The sequence below is a fragment of the Pongo abelii genome, chromosome 8 (genome assembly GCF_028885655.2).
Source record: "Pongo abelii isolate AG06213 chromosome 8, NHGRI_mPonAbe1-v2.0_pri, whole genome shotgun sequence".
NCBI classification, from domain to species: Eukaryota; Metazoa; Chordata; class Mammalia; order Primates; family Hominidae; genus Pongo; species Pongo abelii.
The window spans coordinates 80,587,461-80,607,104 of NC_071993.2; the positions used below are offsets into that span (position 1 = coordinate 80,587,461).

A 19,644-nucleotide genomic window follows, 5' to 3' on the forward strand; every position below is an offset into this window, starting at 1 on the left:
TTCAGCGTATACTGCTCAGGTGATGGGTGCACCAAAATCTTGCAAATCACCACTAAAGAACTTACTCATGGAACCAATTACCACCTGTTCCCCAAAAATCTATGGAAAAAAAATTTTTTTTTTTAATGAACTACACTTGAAGTTCTCTTCATTCAATTTTCTATTCAACAGGCAGTTCAGTATCCCAGGAAGCCAGCAGACAGTACCATGTCACTGAACACCTGAGGTGTGGGTACTGGAGAGAATTCACCTCCTTCCCAGTTTGAACTAAAGAACCCTAAACAGAATGCCACCAACGTCTACATCATCTTTTTACTTGTACTGTCATGTGGACTTGTAAATGGGCATCTAGATATATTGTGTTTAGTTGTGATCACTTGTAATGCAAATCTGTGATCTTGAAAAATTGAAGTATATTTAATTATAATTTACATATTACATACTCATAATAATTTTTATTGCCCCACAGTTAGCAGTGTATATAGTGAGAAGACATATGTGGATACATTTTGCAGGGCATCAACCTTTTAAACAAGTCAAACCTCAATTCCCTAGGTGATAGAAACCATTGGTGGGGTGAGGGCTAAGGGTGGAATCAATCTGTAGTACACATGACAAATAAAGAAGCCACATAAAAATAATAATAAATATACATCTTTAGTCAAACATAAATGGTGTATTCTTTTTTTAAAAGACTAAGGGTCTTATCAGTTTATGCTTATTACTTTGAGAGGTGTAGGACCAGGTCATCTTGACCATGAAGAAAGTTGTATGAGTCATGAAAAGTTCACCAAGTATGTCCATGTTACAGAGGAAATGACATGTATAGTAAAGTGAGAGAGGAACCTAAATTTCTGGCAAAATATAATTTTCTCAGGCCTTTCTCATTTCGATCTTTCTCATTTCGATCTTTGTTGGGCGTTTCTCATTTCGATCTTTATTGGGCGTTCCAAAAAAGTTACTGATGGTTGAATCTGGAAAGATTATGCATACAATTTGAGATTACATTTTTCTTACAAATAGGAATATGAGGAATATTCTTTATAAACAGAAAAGATCTGAAGCTAGGACATGCTCTTTTGACTATATTAATAATGAAACTTCTCTGACATGGAATAAATTTAAACCAAATTCACACTAAATGATTATAGGATTGCTTTTACATTTTTCCCTCTGAATTTTGAATTTCCCACCCTGAGTGTCAAGAAAGGTCATTACAGTTGTTACTAAAGATGATCCAAATCAGAGAATGCTTCAGAGTTACGGAATATGCTTTCCCCCTGCCCTCCCCACCGCCGTTTGTAGGCTTCTATATTTATCCACTGACCTGGATAAAAAAAAATTTACTGTAGTTTTTAAATAGTCCTTTAGGGCCAGACGTGGTATCTGATGTCTGTAATCCCAGCACTTCGGGAGGCTGAGGTGGGAGGATCGCTTGAGCCCAGGAGTTTGACATCAGCCTGGGCAACAAAGTGAGACTCTGTCTCTACAAAAAAAAAAAAAAAAAAAAAAATTAGCCGGGCTAAGTGATATGCATCTGTATTCCCAGCTACTCAGGAGGCTGAGGTGTGAGGATCACTTGAGCCCAGGAGTTCGAGGCTGCAGTGAGCTATGATTGAGCCACTGCACTCTGGCCCAGGTGACAGAATGAGACTTTGTCTAAGAAACCAAAAAAGATACACTCATAGCATGATGACTCTGGCAGAGTTGAGATATGAAGTAAGAGGGAAGAGTTTCTCCCACGAGTGCATGTGACACAGTATTTCCTATTTCTGGCTGTGCCTACTTGCCTTTAAATCACAGAACCATTTGGGAACATGGCTCAGAATTCCGAGGGTTGATCTGCCTGGTTTCAGAGGATGAAGGAGGCACCCAGATGGACCACTCAGCCCTCTCTGCGTGCTATGTAAATGTCCTCAGAGGGTTTGGATTTTCCATGTTGAGTCTCTCTTAGCTTCATGACATTTCTCCTTCGGGGGAAGGCAGGGAGTGCTGTCAGATCTCTCTCACTGTACATACTTGATTCATGAACACTGAAATGAGTAAAATTCACACATCAGCCTACTCCTCCTCCTTCAAGTTAGTCCCTAATGATCCTCATCTGCTTGTATTTGTCTCTTTGTGTAGTCTCCTCCCTCTATGAATCAGGGCTGACAACTGCTCTGAGCTACCAATAGAGTTACCAATGGGTAGCTTCTAAGGCTAGCCCATAAGGGCATTGCAGCTTCCATCTTGTCTTGGATTGCTCACCCTGGGTGAAGCCAGTTGCCGTACTCTGGGGACACTCAAGCAGCCCTGGAGAATGCATGTGGAAAGGAACAGAGATCTCCCACCAACAGCCAGCACCATGCTAACAGCTAAGTGAGTGAGCCCCCTTGGATGTGGTTTCACCAGCCTCAGTCAAGCATTCAAAAGGCTTCAGCTGACATCTGACTACAATCTCACAAGAGACCCCCAACCACAACACCCATCCAAACTGCTCCATACTTGTGACCCAGAGAAACTGTGAAAGAGAATTATTATTGTTTTAAGTTTGGGGTGATTTGTCATGCAACAAAGATGACTAATTCATCCTTTGAAAAGATAGTGGCAGTGGTGGTGGTGTTATGAACAACAAATTGACTAGAGCTTTCTATTTTGTGATGTTAAAAGCATGGAATACAAATTTACTCCTGAGTTTTCCAGAAGAGAAACATCCAAACATCCAATCTGTAGATTCTCTTAAAACCCAAACTCTGTGCTAAGGACTCAATACAGCAGAAGTGATGTTGGTAGAAAAAGAAAGCAAATACTTTAACTTTGTTAAATTATGATGTTTTAGCAACTCAGCCTGCATGAGAAAGGAAAGGACAAAAGTATGTTGGACGTTTTGTTTTTATGTCACAAACAGTTCCAAAGTTCAGAGGAAGGAACTTCGGTGTTTCCTTTACACCAAAGCAGACTAAGCTGTGTTATTTTATTTATCTGAGAATAGGAAGTTACATGATTATGAATTCCGAGTATCAGTCAGAATTATTCACAGCAAAAGCCTCTTAGGCTCTAACTGCTAATCCAAACTTTTCAGAAAGCAAGTTTTGTGTTCCCCACAAACCCCGTGGAAACTTGTTTACCTTTCATAGGAAATTGAATTTAATAAAATCATTTATTAAGTCAAAAACATTTTCTGTGCAAGCACCCCCAAAACTTAAAATGTGACACTGTAGTGTACAAGCCTGACACTGCTGTTGTTAACAGTTGGAAGTCCTTCTTACTCCGTATCTAAATGGCAAAATACTGACCATCCTGTACCATTTTAAGTTTCAAGTTTATGTTGCATCTATTATCTCATTTGAGTCTTTTTTTTTTTTTTTTTTTTTTTTTTTTTTTGCGACGGAGTCTTGCTCTGTCGCCCAGGCTGGAGTACAGTGCCACAATCTCGGCTCACTGCAAGCTCCGTCCCTCCAGGTTCAAGCAATTCTCCGCCTCAACCTCAGGAGTCGCTGGGATTACAGGCGCCTGCCACCACGCCCGGCTAATTTTTTGTATTTTTAGTAGAGGCGGGGTTTTACCGCCTTGGCCCAGCCGGTCTTGAACTCCTGACGTCGTGATTCCACCCGCCCTGGCCTCCCAAACTGCTGGAATTACAGGCGTGAGCCACCGCGCCCGGCCATCTCATTTGAGTCTTAAAACCCTCTGTAGGTGGGTGGCTCATCCCATTTTAACTGATAAGAAAACTGAGGCACAGAGGTTATTAGCAGCCTCATTTCCTTGAACAATTTACCAAGTTACTTTATTTCTTTGAATAGTAAGTGGGCTGGACTGTTTTCTGAGGTCTCTTCCAGTCCTAAAATTTCTTTAATCCAAGCGATTTTGGCAACATCAACTCAGTGTGTGAGATACAAAAAGCACAGATGTGTAATTGGCAGATATGGATCTTACCTCCACCACTGGCTGGCCTTGAATACCTGCAGAAATCATTTAAGCTTTTTGAATTTCAGTAGCCTTGTCTTTAAAAGAAAGTTATTAAGCTACACCTGATCAAATTATTTGGAAGGCCAAATGCCAAATGACATAAAATACATACATCAGGTATTTGATCTGGAACCTTTATCTAATTAGTTAATCTCCCTGAGCCCCAGGTCCCCGTGCATAAAATGCAATAACAGGCAGGAAGTTTACTTCACTTTTGGTAATGTACAGTGGATTCTGTGTTGTGTCCCCTAGGTCCCCCTTCAGGACTGTGACACTCATTCTCCAGCTACCTGGGGTTTTCAGCTAAGGGTTCTCGGCTTAATCCCCCTAGAGAATTACTTGCAGCTGAAGGCCAATGTCACAGGCCCTTCCCAGTAAGAGGCTCATATCCAACGCAGGGCTATAAAGGGCAGGCCCTCTTGCCTCAATCTGGGGAAAATATGAAAACTATTTCAGTCCAGAGCTCCTTCTGAGATGGGCTATCTCAGTCCAGAGCTCCTTCTGAGCCCTTTGATATAACAATCCTACCTCTCCCTCTGCCCAGTCTTGTTTCTTTCCCTCCCTCATAGACACTGTTCCTGAGAACGCTCGCTCCCAGGAACTTCTAGTGTGCAAATTTCCATCATCTCAGCGTCTGTTTTCTGGAAACTCAACCATCATGTTGTAACATGATGATAGGGAGATAACAGACAAGGAAGTGCTGTAATGTTATCGGCAACATTAGATACTGTTTATCATAGCATAATGAAAATTATCTAAAAAATCCAGAACGATGTGTTTTTTATTCCTCCCGTAAATTGTGCTTCTCTGCCACCATTCTACCATTATGGCCCCAGGGAAGAGAAAGGGCAAACGCTACCTTGCATAGAAGTAGGAGACAATGTAGGAACAGCCTTCTAGTTAAAAAAGGAAAGTGTAGGGAAATTTTCAGTTTAGGGAGAGAATAGGAGAGATAAGATGATAGATTAGAGAAAGGAGTTCAGGTGCTGGTGTCCACACCTTACCCCTCTTGGTGGTAGAAATCCATGTGGGGAAGTGATAGAAATCCAGATAGGCTAGGCATGGTGGCTCACGCCTGTAATCCCAGCACCTTGGGAGGCTGAGGCGGGCAGATCACCTGAGGTCGGGAGTTTGAGACCAGCCTGACCAACATGGAGAAACCCTGTCTCTACTAAAAATAAAAAAAAAAAAATTAGCTGGGCGTGGTGGCACATGCCTGTAATCCCAGCTATTCAGGAGGCTGAGGCAGGAGAATCGCTTGAACCCGGGAGGCGGAAGTTGCAGTGAGCCAAGATTGCCCCATTGCACTCCAGCCTGGGCAACAAGAGTGAAACTCTGACAAAAAAAAAAAGGAAGGAAGGAACGAAGGAAGGAAGGAAGGAGGGAGGGAGGAAGGGAGGGAGGGAAGGACGGAAGGAAGGAAGGAAGGAAGGAAGGAATCCAGATAGGTTCAGGCAAGACTGAGAACCTTGGGGTTAGTGGCTGGATTCTCTGGAAGTAGGCAGAGTCAAAAAGTTGTAAGAGAAGAGACACTCCATTAGCGCAGTTCGGTTAGAAGCAATGGCCAAGCATTAGCAGAAAGGAGTCCAGATACACAAGCCCAGTGCTCCATACCTTGTGTGCGACTGGTGTTTAACAGGCGATGCAGAAACTCAAGCATGCCGTCCCTTTATTCCAGCCAGGGGGAGGACAGGAAACTGAGGATAGGGCAGAAGCTTGGGTTAGGAAGAAGAGGAAAGAACTTTGCAAGGCTCCAAAGCACTAAAGCCTGCTGAAAATATGACAAGTTGACTTCAGAGAGAAATCTTGATGAAAGAATGCCAGCCTGACAGGGTTTGAAGACTGCATGGTAATCAGGGAGGTAGAAAAAAAATCACTGCATGCCACAGTGCAGAAATGTTTTCATCTTAAAAATAATTATTAAAAAACATATAGAGTTATAAACAAATATAAAGTGATTTATGTTTTGGTTTGTGGTCTGTTTATATGTTCCAGAGATGTTTACTTCATATCTTAATCACTTTAACAGCCTTAATGCTTTGGCCTTGATAAAGTTTAGTATATAATACATTCCTCATTTATAGCTCTGATAGCTTTAATTTTCTGAAAACTATCAAATTTTGCCATCTGTTATATTTCATGGGAAGTTTAGTGAAACCCTTCATTAGTAATCTAGTAGTTATGGCTTGTTGACATTTCCATCGTACGTTCTAATTTTGAATTATTTATGTATAACTGAGGTTTTACTTTACATTGGGTTGAAAGTTAAAAGAATTTCAGATAGCCTTTGTGAATGCTGACTTAGATTCATTACATACAGCAGAACCATATTTTATAAGAACATGGGAAAAATTTGTAATTTGCTTTTATAATGAAAAGAACTTAGTATTTTAAGTATGAAGTTTAGCAGGTAATTAATATGAATCAGTTTATTTTGCTTTAAAAAATAAACTTTGGGGCTGGGCACAGTGGCTCACACTTGTAATCCCAGCACTTTGGGAGGCCAAGATGGCGGATCACTTGCGGTAAGGAGTTCAAGACCAGCTTGGGCAACATGGTGAAACCCAGTCTCTACAAAAATTAGCCAGGTGTGCCGGGTGCCGTGGCTCACACCTGTAATTCCAGCACTTTGGGAGGCCAAGGTGGGCGGATCAACTGAGGTCGGGAGTTCGAGACCAGCCTGACCAACATGGAGAAACCCTGCCTCTACCAAAAATACAAAATTAGCTAGCTGAGTGTGGTGGCACATGCCTGTAATCTTAGCTACTCAGGAGGCTGAGGCAGGAGAATCGCTTGAACCTGGGAGGTAGAGGTTGCGGTGAGCCAAGATCACGCCATTGCACTCCAGCCTGGGCAACAAGAACGAAACTCTGTCTCAAAAAAAAACCCAAAAAACAAAAATTAGCCAGGTGACACCTGGAGTCCCAGCCACTTGGGAGACTGAGGTGGGAGAATTACTTGAGCATGGGAGATCGAGGCTGCAGTGAGCTGAGATCACACCACTGCACTCTAGCCTGTGTGACTGAGTGAAACCCTGTTTCAAAAAAATATATATATATTTATATATGTGTGTATATATATATAAACTTCTGGAAACAGATTTTAAAAACAACTATGTGCAATCTGAATATAATTGGAATTTTAGTATTTTCATTAAGAATTTTATGCTTTGCTTTCTATGATTTATTACCTTTAATTGAAGGCCTAAGAGAATAATATAATGTATAAAATAAAACATGACCAACAGCAAATTTTTTTCAATTGTATTAAGTATTAATATTAACAAAATAACTTGAGTGCTTATCTACTGAACCTTAAGTGGTTCTGTAATAAATCACAAGACAAGAGATGTCTTGATCTATAAATGTGTTAATATTTTCTCAAGGGTTTCCAGTTATTAAAAAGTTAATGTCCCAATATCAGAATCGTAACTGTCTTTCTAAGGTCATTTTTGTATGATGCCATTTGTACCCTAAAAGTTTTATATTCAAAATAATTCTTAGAAAAGTTAGGATAGTGTTGATTCTGTTCCTCTAATAGAAACTTGATGTGTTTTCATAATATTAATATAGATTTACTCTAATTTCATTACGACTATACAAGCATTCATTATTTAGTAGCTTAATTTTTTTGTTTAAATATGCTGTTGTCGTTTTAATAGGGCTTGGTGATTTTAAATATCAACTTCTGCTATTGTTTTCAAATTCTAGTCTTGACCGTGTGAATTTTTTTAACACACAGTATTTTTATCAACTACCATGGAAAGTTCATATTTCATGGGCTGACCTGGAGAAAATAGTAATTTGTGATGCTAATACATCAATTTATTTATAATAGAGTAAAAATATTATATTGGTATTTATAGAACCACAAAATAAACAATTTTTGTTAAGCTCAATTAATATAGGGCAAATTTTGTCTAGTTTTAGGCTATGATGTAGCAAACAGTTTATTATAACTGCTTTAAATTTTCTCTTCCAATATAACAGAGCAAATGTTAACAGTTGCAATTACGACTTTTAGATTGTTATCTAAGTTTATTTATTATTAGGTAATTGTATTTAAAGCAAAGCTGTAAAATATATTGGGAAAGGGTTATGTTTATAGAGGGCTTCTTAATGTGTTATACTTCTGAAATGTAAACGCACCTTTTTTCATGCTTAAGTAGAAAAGAAATAAAATCAAAAAAATTAAAAAATCATAGTAAAGTGCATTTATCAAATTGAACCATTTGGGTGGTCTTGACATACTTTTGGTTGAGTATTAACTTCAGTGTAGTAACTGTTAAAGTACAGTTTTTATTTAAGATATGCCTCTGAGATTTCAAAAAAATGTACATATGTTCATAGAAAAAAAATATGGCCAGGATATATTCCAAAATGTTAATAGAAGTTTTTTCCTCAAGGAAAGTGATTTTTATTTCATTTTTCATATTATCTGTATTTTCCAAATTTCCTATAGTAAGTATATTACTTTTGAGTTATAAACCAATAGGTTGGGTGCGGTGGCTCACGCCTATAATCCCAGCACTTTGGGAGGCTGAGGTGGGAGGATCACCTGAGGTCAGGAGTTCCAGACCAGCCTGGCCAACATGGCAAAACCCCGCCTCCACTAAAAATACAAAAATTAGCCGGGTGTGGTGGTGTGTGCCTGTAATCCCAGCTACTTGGGAGGCTGAGGCACAAGAATCACTTGAACCCGGGAGGCAGAGGTTGCAGTGAGCTGAAATTGCACTACTGCACTCCAGCCTGGGTGACACAGCAAGACTCTGTATCAAAAATAAAAATAAAAATAAACCAATAAATGCTAACAAAGAGCTTGAGAGGAATGACCACCTGATTCAATTGGTAAAAATTCTCTTTAATAAGAGGACTGGAAAGCAGGCCAGGAGAGATCTTAGAGTGTATCCTGGAGTTTAAGGAGAGCTAGTGAAAGATTTGAGTCTGGCAAAGATCACCGTAGGTGCAGTGTAAAGAATGGATTAGAAGGGAGTAAGTGAGAGGTACAAAGTCCTCTTAGTAGGTGTTTGCAAGAATCTGAAGGAAAAAATTCTGAGGTCTTTGTTTATATTGAGAAACAAACCTTGTGTACTTTCTGAGATCTCCGGAGTGCCTGTTGCTTTACTTTTGAAGTTGGAACAAGTACCACACCTTGAGCTTGGGATCTGCCTTCCTGAGAGCCACCAAGCGGCCAGATGACACAATCCAATTCAGGGGTGTTTATCTCTCCATGGGGTAAAACTTCACCAATGGCAAATGGATCCAGGAGAGGGACAGGAAGACACACTCACCCTTTTTCTCATGTGGAATAGTCCAAGATGGAGTTCTTCCTTGTTAACCCTTCCAGGGACGTCCCATGCCTGCTGAGTGACTTGTTGTATGACCGCACAACAGTAAACAGTATAACAGTGCATCTCACTGTGTCCCATCTTCCCCTCCTCTTCCCCCTCCTTAGCAGACTGCTTTGTGCCCTGCTTTCTACAGTAGCTGGGCTTACACCACCTTTACCAACATAGTGGCACCAGGAGCGAGTGAAGAGGAGAACAAAACTTCTAGAGATATTTGGAAGGTAGTATTGGCGCCAGTTTGGTGGCTGACCTAACATGGGGAGTGAATGAGGGGGGTATATTTAAGACGACGCCTAGGTTTCTTTTTCTTTCTTTTCTTTTCTTTTTTTTTTTTTTTTGAGATGGAGTCACTCTGTTGCCCAGGCTGGAGTACAGTGGCACGATCTCGGCTCACTGCAGCCTCTGCCTCCCAGGTTTAAGCGATTCTCCTGCCTCAGCCTCCCGAGTAGCTAGGATTACAGGTATGCACCATCACGTCCAGCTAATTTTTGTAATTTTACTAGAGACAGGGTTTCACCATGTTGGCCAGGCTGGTCTCGAACTCCTGACCTCAGGTGACCCTCCCACCTCGGCCTCCCAAAGTGCTGGGATTACAGGCGTAAGCTACTGTGCCTGGCCCAACTCCTAGGTTTCTAACTTGGACAACTAAGTGGCTAGCACTAGCACAATTCCTAGCACATATTAAGCCCTCAGGGAATATTTACTGGATATATAAATACATGATTTATGGGACCATAACTAAGGTAAAGACTGCAGAAGGTGTTTATTATTGAATCATATGTAGAATAACCTCAAGGAGGTTTCAACAAACACTAGTTGGGGGTGTTTGCAGTCCTTTCTAAAGAGGCATTCATACAGTTATATATGAATGAGTCAAGGCCCTAGAAAGAGAAGAGAAATGAAAAGCTGAGCCTAGAAGGGTGCTGACAGCCTGTCCACAGTTCAAACAGGTTTCATTCTTGTTAAACCCGAATATGGACCTAATCTGTTCCAAATAACAGTTTAAACTATTTCAATTGTCCATGATTCACAAAGCATCCAGGCCCAGTTCACATAGTGCTAAATCTAGAACCTCTCATTTCTGAGCTATTTATATTTTATGAAAACCACAGAAAAACAGAGCTAAAAAGCCTTCCAAAGGTTATCTGGCCCACTCCCCTAGTTCAGGAATGATTTGGTACACAGGTTTAGCAAGATCACTGGTATTTATTTTTCTGTAGAGCTGACTGACACTCAACTACCAAATAACAATATTATGTTATGGAAATGCCAGCCAAGAAAAGCCTACAGAATTAAAAAGGAAGAAACATCTTTTTTTCAACTATAATTGGGTGGTGACCCCTGAAGGTACAGTTTTTTGCAAAGTTAGGGATATTTTGGCTTAAATGGAATTTATGGCTAAGCAAAAATGCTAGACTAGCAATGGTTATAAAATAATTATTGTACTTGGTGCTAAAACTAAAATTACTGGTCTAAAAGCATAACGAAAATTCCAATGCCAGTCACTTCAGAGTAGCATCTTTTTTTTTTTTTTTTTTTTAGATGGAGTCTCGCTCTGTCACCCAGGCTGGAGTGCAGTGGCGTGATCTTGGCTCACTGCAAACTCCGCCTCCTGGGTTCACACCATTCTCCTGCCTCAGCCTCCCGAGTAGCTGGGACTACAGGCACCTGCCACCACACCCGGCTAATTTTTTTGTAGTTTTAGTAGAGACGGGGTTTCACCATTTTAGCCAGGATGGTCTCAATCTCCTGACCTCGTGATCCACCCACCTCGGCCTCCCAAAGTGCTGGGCAGAGTAGTATCTTATAAGTACTCAAGTTATAAAGTCCCCAAGAAAGGGGAGAACCAAGTACAGCCAAATAGGTTTGCTTTAAAAATACTCAGACACAGCTTACTATGTTCTAGGCACTGTTCTAAGACGTTTATATTATTAATTTAATCCTTGTAACAATCCTATAGAGGTAGTACTATTATTAGCCTCATTTCATGGATGAAGAAACTGAGGCATTGAAAGGGTAAGTAACTTCCCCAAGGTCACACACTAACGTGGTGAATCCAAGATTCAAACTCATTACGAAACTTCTCTGCATGTAAGGGCCATGCTGTTCAAACTGTCAGCATCTTTAAACACCCAGCATGGCACATTGATCATACTGTGAATAGCATAGGGGAACTAAGAGATAAAGTAGATTCACATCTCCCATCTCATACTTGTTCTAGTGCATACACTTACTGAGCAAAATAGTAAACACACTTCCTCACACTATTTAAATTGCTCTCATTCTTTCTCTGTCACTGAGTGACTGTAGTTTGATTTGCATATTTATTGGGTGCCTTTTCTATGACAGGTACAGTTTTGGACTGGAGGTTCCTTGTTGAACAAGATTGACCAAGTCCCTACACTCATAGAACATGCATTCTAGAGGTAAAGCAAACAATAATCAAGTAAACAGGTAAACAGGATATTTGATAAGAGATGTGAAGGTGAATAAAGTAGGGCAATTGGTTAGGGAATGGCTACGGCTACGGTGCTTCATTTATATTAGGGGTGGTGATGAGGGAAGTCCTCTCTGAGGCATTTGAGCAGAGACCTGAGTGAAGTAAGAAAGAAAGCCATGTGATGCTCTGAGGGTTGAAAACAGAGGAAACAGCAAATGCAAGACCCTAAAGCAGTAGTCTGCTTCATATTTCTGAGGAACAGTGAGAAGGCCAGTTCCTGGAGAGGAATGAACAGGGAAGAAAGTGATAGAGGATGAGGTGAGAAGATTAGGCAAGAGTCCAGTCATATAGGCTGTGGTGAGGGAGTGTGGATTTTATCCAAGTGTGAAAAGAAACTACTAAAGGATTTTGAATAGTAGAGTGAGCATATTTCATTTGTATTTTTTAAAAAAACCGCTTTGGCTGCTGTGTGGAGAATGAAATACACGGTGAAGGAGTGGAAGCAGGGAAAATAATTAGGAGGTGATTGCAGCAGGTTGGGCAAGAAATGATGGTGGTTTGGACTAGTTGTTAGTGCAGGAGGTAGTAAGAAGGGATGGGGTTTGGGATACATCCATATCCATAAATTAGAGCTGAGAGGGATGGCTGCTTTTGCCTTTGCTGGTGCGGTGAGAGCAGCTTCAGGAATCTGATGGCCCTTGAATATTTTGGCATCTTCAGCCTACCAAAACTGTGTCAAGAATGCCTCTCTTATTTCTGCATTGTCCACTGGACGTTTTAGTCATATTCAGACACCAGTTGTTTCCTCCACTCCCAGACTTACCACATCTGAGAGAAACCTGACATGTGGGCATACTTCAGCGATCCTTAATAGAGTGTCCCCCTTGCTTCCGAGTGTCCTGAAGTTGCCAGTCAGATCTCTAACATACTTCAGCACACGAAAAGACAAGAGAAAGACTGTGAAAGCTGTCATCTACAGGTTTCTTCGACTTCATTGTGGCCTTTGGGTGAGGAGAAAGGCTGGTTATAAGAAAAAATTATGGAAAAAGGAACCTGCAAGAAAAAAGGATTGAGGGAATTTGTATTCTGCAATAAAACCCAGAGTAAACTCTTAAGATAAAGTGGCGACGTCCTTCTGGGAGAGGTGAAACTGGTATGTCCATGATCCTTATCAGAAGTATCACGATTGAACAAACCTGAAAGTATAGATCAGAAGTTTCACTTGTTTCTCAGTTATTGAATATGTATCTTTGTGTACATGCTATCTTTGCAAAAATGGAGAAGTATAAAACGATGTAAATTGTACCAATGAATATGTAAACATACAGTGACAACATTAAACTTATAAAAGTTTAAAAAAAAATTAGACCTAAGAGAAAGGGCTGATCCATTGGATGTGGAGTGTGAGGGAGATAATTTAGGGAGATGAGGCAGCTGTGTTATTATTTGGGAAATATTTCTCAGGGAAGATGATGAGAAAAAAATTGCATAGGAGGCATCTGAAGGTAAAATGGGACTAGAGCCCTGACCACAAAGGCCACAGCTCTATCTTGAGGAACTTTCTGAGAACATGACAGGAGACCCACAAGAGGGCACACTTCTCTCTTCCAGCCAAAATCATGGACACCTTCCATTCCAGTCCCTTCTGCTGCTGAAAAGTCATCCTTCAGACCACGATCATAGACAGAAGAAAATTCTACCTGTTTTGTAGGTAAGGTATTAGGAAGACTCACAGGGTGATCTGTGTGTATACAGAATCTATACTATAGATAAGCTAGAAATAAATACATAGGTACCTCTTATTTTTAAAATATATATACCAATGTATATATTAATATATCCACTACATATATTGAAATATGTTGGCCGGGCACCGTGGCTCACACCTGTAATCCCAGCACTTTAGGAGGCTGAGGCGGGCGGATCACAAGGTCAGGAGTTCGAGACAAGCCTGGCCAACATGGTGAAATCTCGTCTCTACTAAAAATACAAAATTTAGCCGGGCGTGGTGGCACACGCTTGCAGTCCCAGCTACTTGGGAGGCTGAGGCAGGAAAATTGCTTGAACTCGGGGGGTGGAGGTTGCAGTGAGCCGAGATCGCGCCATTGCTCTCCAGCCTGGGTGACAGAATGAGACTTTAATCTCAAAAACAAAAACAAAAACAAAAACAAAAACAAGGAAAGAAATACGGCTGGGCGCGGTGGCTCATGTCTGTAATCCCAGCACTTTGTGAGGCTGAGGCAGGCAGATCACGAGGTCAAGAGATCGAGACCATCCTGGCCAACATAGTGAAACCCCATTTCTACTTAAAAAAAAAAAAAAAAAAAAAGCTAGCTGGGCATGGTGGCACACACCTTGTAGTCCCAGCTACTTAGGAGGCCAAGGCAGGAGAATCGCTTCAACCTGGGAAGCAGAGGTTGCAGTGAGCCAAGATCGTGCCACTGCACTCCAGTCTGGTGACAGGGCGCTACTCCGTCTCAAAAAAAAAAAAAAAAGAAAGAAATACGTTGATATATACCTGGTTATAGACACTTTACCTTGCTTTGTAATTCGTACTGGTCTGAGTTCCTTAGCGTCTCTTCACTCCATGATTTTTTTTTCTCTTTCTCTTTGTTTTTTTTTTTTTGTTGTTAAGAGACAGGGTCTCACTATGTTGCCCAGGCTAGTCTCAAACTCCTGGGCTCAAGCGATCCTCCTGCCTCAGCCTCCCAAAGTCTGGGATTTCAGGTGTGAGCCACCACACTTGGCCATGATATTTTGTCAAGCCCAAAGCCTCTCAAAGTCCTTCCCCTCCTGGTCAGGGCTCTGGAATACACAGAAAATACCTGGACACAGCTACCTTTGAAACCAAAGAGTTTGAGTGCAGGAAGGAAGAACTAGTCCAACCCTTCTTTAACTTTAAAGCAAAGGAAGCTGAGCCTGAAAAATTTAAAAGACTCCTATAGTTTCAGCAGCTCCCCTCTATACGCAATAGCCCTGACCTTTTCAGAATTGCACTTTCTGTGCATCTAATATATTTTTGAGTTCCCAAATTTTCACTTAATACAGAGGTTGCCTTGATCAGATTCTTCTAAAATTCCAAAGGAAGAAGGGGCTACACAGAAAAAGGAAGAGGATGTTTTTAACATACATCTGTTAATATCTTATCATCACCCTAGTGAAATTTTCTGAAAGAACGAACAATCTTCTTTGGGAAGTGGTTATAATGGGAAACCCAGAAGTCAAATCCATGTTTTAAAAGGCTTTCACAGTATGATGAAAGACTAGGTATGCATCATTATCATTTCATCCAATTTCCTCTAGTTAGACTGAAAGCTCTGCCAGGGCAAGGACTGGAGATGTGCCTAGAGTGTTGTGGGTTTTATTCATTCAACAAATGTATTAAAACTCATACTCCTTTTAAAAAAGGTCTCTGGAGGCTACTCAGTTACCATTGCCCACACCTTTCATTTTGGTGGTAAACAGTCTACTCACATTGATAATAACAATTATGTTCTTCCTATGCATCAAACTTTGTGTTAAGCACCTGATTTGCAATATCATTAATCTTTAACCCTTACACCACCCCTATGCTACTCTAAAATGTACAGTTACATTTTAGAAATGATGAAGCTTGCCAGACATGGTGGCTCACGCCTGTAATCTCAACACTTTGGGTGGCTGAGCTGGGAGGAATGCTTGAGGCTAGGAATTTCAGGCGAGCCTGGGCAACATAGTGAGTACCCTATCTCTAAAAAACAAAAATTAAAAATTAATCAGGTGTGGTGGCATGCGACTATAACCCTTGCTGGTTGGGAGGCTGAGGCCAGAGGATAGTCTGAGCCCAGGGGTTTGAGGCTGCAACGAGCTAGGATCGTGCCACTGTACTTTAGCCTGGGCAATACAGTGAGACCCTGTCTCTAAAGCAGCACCAGGGGCAAAAGACATTGTGTAATTTGCCACAATTCACAGAAATAAGCAATGGAAGAGCTCATATTTGAAAACTTACCGCAGGCATTTAATATCTTGTTTTCTTTTCATTCTCAGTGAAGCCTGGCAGTCTTTGGGAGAGGAAACCCCAAGGCTTGTTCAGAGTTTCAGCTGGTGAATAAGGTGGGACCCATTCATGCACTTCGCCCCCAACGGGAGATGTGCCATAAATTGAAGACTGTGAATTGTCACTGGTTTTGTAAGAGACTATGCGTCAACTGGGACCATCCGATGAAAAAGGACCAACATCATTTAACATAATTTTCTTGTTGGTTATGATTTTTTCTCTAAGGATATTTCCCCCTCTGGTTTTCTAAATTGTCACAAAACATTTGCGCAACGACCTGGGGTGTTATGACACCCTTAGATGAAAATCTGAGGACAGCTTGGATGAAGGGTAACTTTTAAGTAACAACACAGTCCGCCCTCGCCTTGGTTAAACAGATCGAATGGAAACGATTTGTTCAAGATGGGAGCATCCAATAGACGCAAGCTCTTCGAAACAGCCCTGATTGCCTGGCAAACGCTGTTGCTTAGCGAAACGTCAAAACCCCTGCGTGCAAACAAACGTCTGAGGGGCGCACCCGCCCTGAGCAAGGTTCTCCCGGTAGCTCGGGCTTTGGAGAACGTCTGGAGGACATTGGTAGCTCCTCCCTCTCCGGTTAAGGACTTGGTAGGGGGAAGAGGGCAGAGGATCGAGGATCTCCGGGTCGGGTCATCTGGGTTGACGCCTCCGGACTCCCAGGACGGTGCAGGAGAGCTCGGGGGCGAGTCGCTCCGCGCCAGGAAACGCCTGCGTCTCAGCGCAGGAACAGAGGCGAGAGGCAGAGGGGAGCCCCGCCCTCGGTCCAGTTCTGGAGCAGTGCGCCCCTCCCCCGCCCCGGAAACGTCCCCGCCGCCCCTCCCTCCGCCACCACCTCCCGGGGACCTAGGTTGTAAAATCCCACGCAGTGGGGCGGGCACGGTGACGGGGGTGGGGCGGGTGGCGTAAGGCGCCACCGCCCAATGGCACGGCACCAGCGCCCTCCAGCACCCAACCGCCGCCTCCCTCTCCCCGGCGCGGCTCCAGCCTCCCCCGCGCCAGCCCAGCCCCCCAGCGCGGCTCCAGCCTTACTGCACCCACCCACCCTGCACCGCAACCTCCCAGCCCCCCTAGCTGCCCGGCCGGCCCAGCTTGGCCCTGGAGGGCGCCCCTCGCATCTCGACTCCCGCTGCCCGAGGGAGGAGCCGCAGCCACGGTCGCCCCGCCCCTGGCGTTCTTTGACTCCCCTGGCCTCTTGGACAACTGGGTGCGGGGGTTAGTGCATCAGATGTGGCTCCTGGGCCGCCAGATGTGCGCGTTACCCGCCCGGGGCAGGCAGCCGGCGAGTCTGGGCGGACGCGTGGGAGGGGCTGGGAGTTTTCCCTCCTAGCAGACTTAAAAGCCAGCAGAACCTCAAGCCCCCTGGGCTCCCGGCCTGGGCCTCCCAGTTCTCCGGGACGCACTGCCCAACGGAAAAGTTTTCAGCCCAGTCTGTGCCTCGCCGCCAAGCAGCCGTTGGGGCTTCTCAAAGTGGTAGAGAAAATAGGGCAGCTCTACAGGATGCCCCAAAGAAAACTCTCATTTGTCGACCAGGCGACCTTAGTGCTGGCGTGGGACTACAGCTGCGCAGCCAGCAAACCCCAGTTGGGGGAGGGGGAGAAGTGGCAGTAGAGTTCGCATCTGGGGCTTGCTCTAAAGCACTCTTTGACTGCTTTTGGATTCCATATTTGAAGTTGAGAGTCGTATTCCACCTGGTACAGGCAGTTCAGGGCAGGAGAAAAGCCAAGTGAACTCCGTGACTCAATCCCCTTGGAATGTGCCTGGAATAATAATAGGGACTTGAAAGGGTTTTATGGCCGAGGTGGCTAGTGGAGACCAGGCTCCTACGCCTTGCAGTTGGAGGACGGCCGAGGGGGGCAGTATTGCCTTATGCAGAGCTTCTGCGCCTGCAAACGGGACAAAAATAGTCGGAGCATCTGGTTTAAATCAACCAAAAAGCATTTCTATCAGCTTAATCCACCGGCCTACAGAACCGACAGAACAGGACAAGCCAAATATATTCCCGGTACTCTTTTAACACTCCAATAATAGCTAAGCCCAATCACACTTTACCGCTGGGATTTCTGTGTCCTACCATACAACTGTCGTTATTTTATAGATGCTGCAAATTAAACTTCCTTTTCTGGGGTTGTGTGTGGGCATGTGCTTAAGCAGTTACATTTGCAAGCAACGCTCGACTACGCTGCCCTTTTCGTTTTCCTTTTTCTTTCTCTCTCTCTCTTTTGCTATGAGGTCTTAGAATAGTCAAAAGTATCTGAGGCCAACATATGGGTTGCTTACACCACTAAATATATAGCTGCATTTTCCTCTCTTAACGCCCTAATCAGAATTCCAAAGGCAAGCTGGAACAAAAGAAAAACGTGTCTGAGTGTAAAGGGAGAACTTGTGCCAAGAATTACAGTCGCAGGGTAAATAACCTTGTTTTCTCCTTCATCAGTGGCCGCTACCAAGCCCCGTTCTTGGAAAGTAGCCAACAGTCTGTCTGGTGGAGGGTGCTGCTAATTAGAAAGAGCCCATAAACCTCTCTGTCAAAGAGGGCACGTGACCTTCCCTTCAAGTTTGAACAATAAAGCCGGCGAACTGCAGACTGCACTCAACACTGGCTGCCCCGCGGATTCCCTAAATAGGAACAGGATGAAGGCCAGGCTCAAGAGGTTACCATAGCTCTGCTCCCACACTTTGAGGAATCGGTCACTCCACTTCCCCATATAACTTGTTTCAATTACTCTCTACAATCTATTTAGAGGAGAGCAGCTTGCAGAGAGCACTCATTGTCTAATCTAAATGAGGAAGCAATTATTACTTGCTGCAGTCTAATGTGCTTTGAGACTGGTAGGTCAAAGAGCAACCTGATTTCTTGTAACGTGTCTTTGCACTTTGGAAGATACACCTTTTTAACATTTATTTACTCCTGCTTTTAGGACACATTTTTCTTTCTATTAAGATTACAAAATTAAGGTTTCTTCCCCTTCTCAGTCTTCAATGTCCTTTTTAATTTTAGAATTTAAGCTATTGTAAACACCCGAACTACTTTTGCATATTGCTTAATATTAAATATTACTTTTTTTTAGTGCTTTCTTATAGGCATGTTCTCTGATTATAGCAAAATAGAGTTCTCTAAGTCTTCCCTTCTTTGTTTAATTTACCTCCCTGGGAGCCCCCTTGCTAGCTTTAATTTTATACAACATGTTGTAAACTATAAATAATACAGCTCCACTTTCCTAGAACATATGGAAACTGTCGCCTGCTATATATCCTAACTGTACTTGCTTTCAGCTTAAAGACTGAATAAAGTTAATCTCCTGTGTAAAAAGGCATTTGGCCTTTTGTGTGTGTATGTGCATTTTATTAGTTAAAACCCAGTATGGAACAGCACATGAAATTCTTCTTGTTGTGAACAGAGCACATAAAAGGGTTTACAAGGTGTGGTTTGAAGAGAGGAAGCCGTGGAACAAATGTTGGTGGAAAGGAGAGGAAGGAAGGAAAGCACTTCCTGAGAGGATACTCCTGTTTCAGCTGCATCCACTCTTCAGATTCTTCCTGTTTGTCTTAGTCCATAACTGATAGTAAATTATTTGTCTTCATTTTTTTCTATTCACTTTAAAAGCATCCTTTCTCTCTGTACGAAAGCTACTCTTAAAACCAAATCCATTAACTTCCAATGACTTAACAACTTTACTTCATTTAACATTCTGATAATCTGAAAGTTTTGTATTATATAATACATGTATGGAAGGAATCATTTCCATGTTAACTTTCCAAGTGTTCTGTGATCTCTAAGATAACCAGCTGTGACGGAATTAACAACAGAGTCCGAAGTCACAAACATTGCGGTTGCTTGGGTCATAGGTTGGT

At 42.5% G+C, this 19,644-nt stretch overlaps 1 protein-coding gene and 1 pseudogene across 1 annotated transcript; one reads left to right on the forward strand and one right to left on the reverse strand.

Moving 5' to 3' along the window:
• Positions 1-233: 233 nt before the first annotated feature.
• Positions 234-18,497, reverse strand: LOC129048490 (uncharacterized). The gene is made up of 4 exons (XM_063727236.1): positions 18,449-18,497; positions 15,727-16,816; positions 1,791-2,033; positions 234-974 (listed from the first exon to the last, which is right to left on the reverse strand). Exons 1-2 carry the CDS (start codon positions 18,495-18,497, stop codon positions 16,071-16,073), a joined length of 795 nt encoding a protein of 264 aa, XP_063583306.1. The 3' UTR covers positions 234-974; positions 1,791-2,033; positions 15,727-16,070.
• Positions 12,380-12,886, forward strand: LOC103891680 (large ribosomal subunit protein bL35m-like; annotated as a pseudogene).
• Positions 18,498-19,644: the final 1,147 nt, after the last annotated feature.